Raw genomic sequence first — 1,619 nt, forward strand, 5'->3', positions numbered from 1 at the left:
TTTGAGCTCAGGAGTTCGAGACCAGCCTGAGCAAGAGCAAGACCCCGTCTCTACTAAAAATAGAAAGAAATTGGCCAAACAACTAAAAATAGAAAAAATTAGCCAGGCATGGTGGTGCGTGCCTGTAGTCCCAGCTACCTGGGAGGCAGAGGCAGGAGGATCCCTTGAGCCCAGGAGTTTGAGGTTGCTGTGAACTAGGCTGACGCCACGGCACTCTAGCCCGGGCAACAGAGTGAGACTCTGTCTCGGAAAAAAAACAAAAACAAAAAAACCCAAAAAGTTATAATATTCTACACTTCGTTTCACATATATGAATATTATTCATGATAAATATATATCCTTCACAAAATCCTGGCTGTAATCCCTTCAAGTTTCATGTAAATTTCACAAGTACAAACAGTACAAGGGCTAAAAACGACTACAGTTAGGCACAGAGTCAACTAAAACCTAAAAATTCATCCTTGTAGTTTCCAATACCACAGGATGTCCTGATTTCATTCATTCTTAAGATTCTAGATAGTTATTACTTTACGTATCCAAAAACAAAAACAAAACATCTGTTGCTTCTCCAGGACTGCCTTCTTGTTCCTTAAGTTTTTCATTCATATTAATGGAAATTAACAAATGTAGAATTTCTCCTCAAGACAGAGAGCATTGCAGTGGCCTCAACTCAAACTGAAACATCTCCTGGCTCAGGTTTACAGTATCAGAGGCACTAGTATCTGTACCTTTACCCTGCTACTCAAATTACTTATTTACATTCCCCTTTCTAAGTCACAGACACCCTGAGGGCAAGAATCTTTCCTGATTCAATTTCTCCCATCTCTCCATGAATAAGTGCTGAGCACCTCGTATTTGCTAGCTTCTGGAGAGAGCTGAGTTAAACAGTTCCTGCCCTCACAGTCTATCAGAAAAGACAGGCTTGTAAACAAATTATGAAATTACAACGCAGGCAAAAAGAGAAGTGACTACAGAATTAAATCAGAGCAAGAACTAACTCTCCAACTGTAGAGGAAGTTCAGGGATACCTTTCTTGTATTCCCTAAAAGGCCCTCAATAAATACCTGTTGAATGAACAAATGAATGAATTAAATCTTGGGTAAGGTCCCAGGTTCAAGTGAGATGTATCAGTTGCTTCTGCAAGCCAGTGGATAAACTTTACTTTTCAACAACTGCAGGAATGCAGACTCCAGAGACTCACCCCTAGCTCAACCCCAGGAAATCACCTTGGAGAAAATACCTTACCTATACTGCCAGCCTTTTGCGCTGCCACCGCGGCTATTGCTGCTGCTGCTGCCGATTCCACCCCTACAGCTGCTATTGCTGCTGTTCTTGTTGTTTGGGGTCACAGCTGTGGCCAGGCCCTCCAGCTTTCCTTCGCTTTCGGAGACTTTCATTGTTGACACTGGTTCACCCCCCTGCATCTTAACTCCACAGTCCATTTGCCCTTCTTGGGCGGGAGAAAGCAACTCTGTAGCTTCGTAGGTGATTCTTTTTTTTTTTTTTTTTGACGGAAGATTTGATCTGTGCCTGGGCTCAGTTGCTATGGCATCATCCTAGCTCACAGCAACCTCAAACTCCTGGCAAGAAAGGAGGACACGCATTCCCACTGAAGTTAA

The 1,619-nt window shown here is 42.8% G+C and overlaps 1 protein-coding gene across 2 annotated transcripts in view; it reads right to left on the reverse strand.

Annotated features, from left to right (window-relative positions):
- Positions 1–1,520, reverse strand: part of OSBPL11 (oxysterol binding protein-like 11) — an 81,559-nt gene extending 80,039 nt beyond the window's left edge. For both annotated transcript variants that reach the window (XM_012642318.1, XM_012642310.1), the window contains exon 1: positions 1,246–1,520. In XM_012642318.1, the coding sequence (XP_012497772.1) occupies positions 1,246–1,442 (197 nt within the window). In that variant the 5' untranslated portion in view covers positions 1,443–1,520. The remainder of the gene's footprint in view (positions 1–1,245) is intronic.
- Positions 1,521–1,619: the final 99 nt, after the last annotated feature.

Source organism: Propithecus coquereli, unplaced genomic scaffold, assembly GCF_000956105.1.
Source record: "Propithecus coquereli isolate 6110/MARCELLA unplaced genomic scaffold, Pcoq_1.0 Scaffold10, whole genome shotgun sequence".
NCBI classification, from domain to species: Eukaryota; Metazoa; Chordata; class Mammalia; order Primates; family Indriidae; genus Propithecus; species Propithecus coquereli.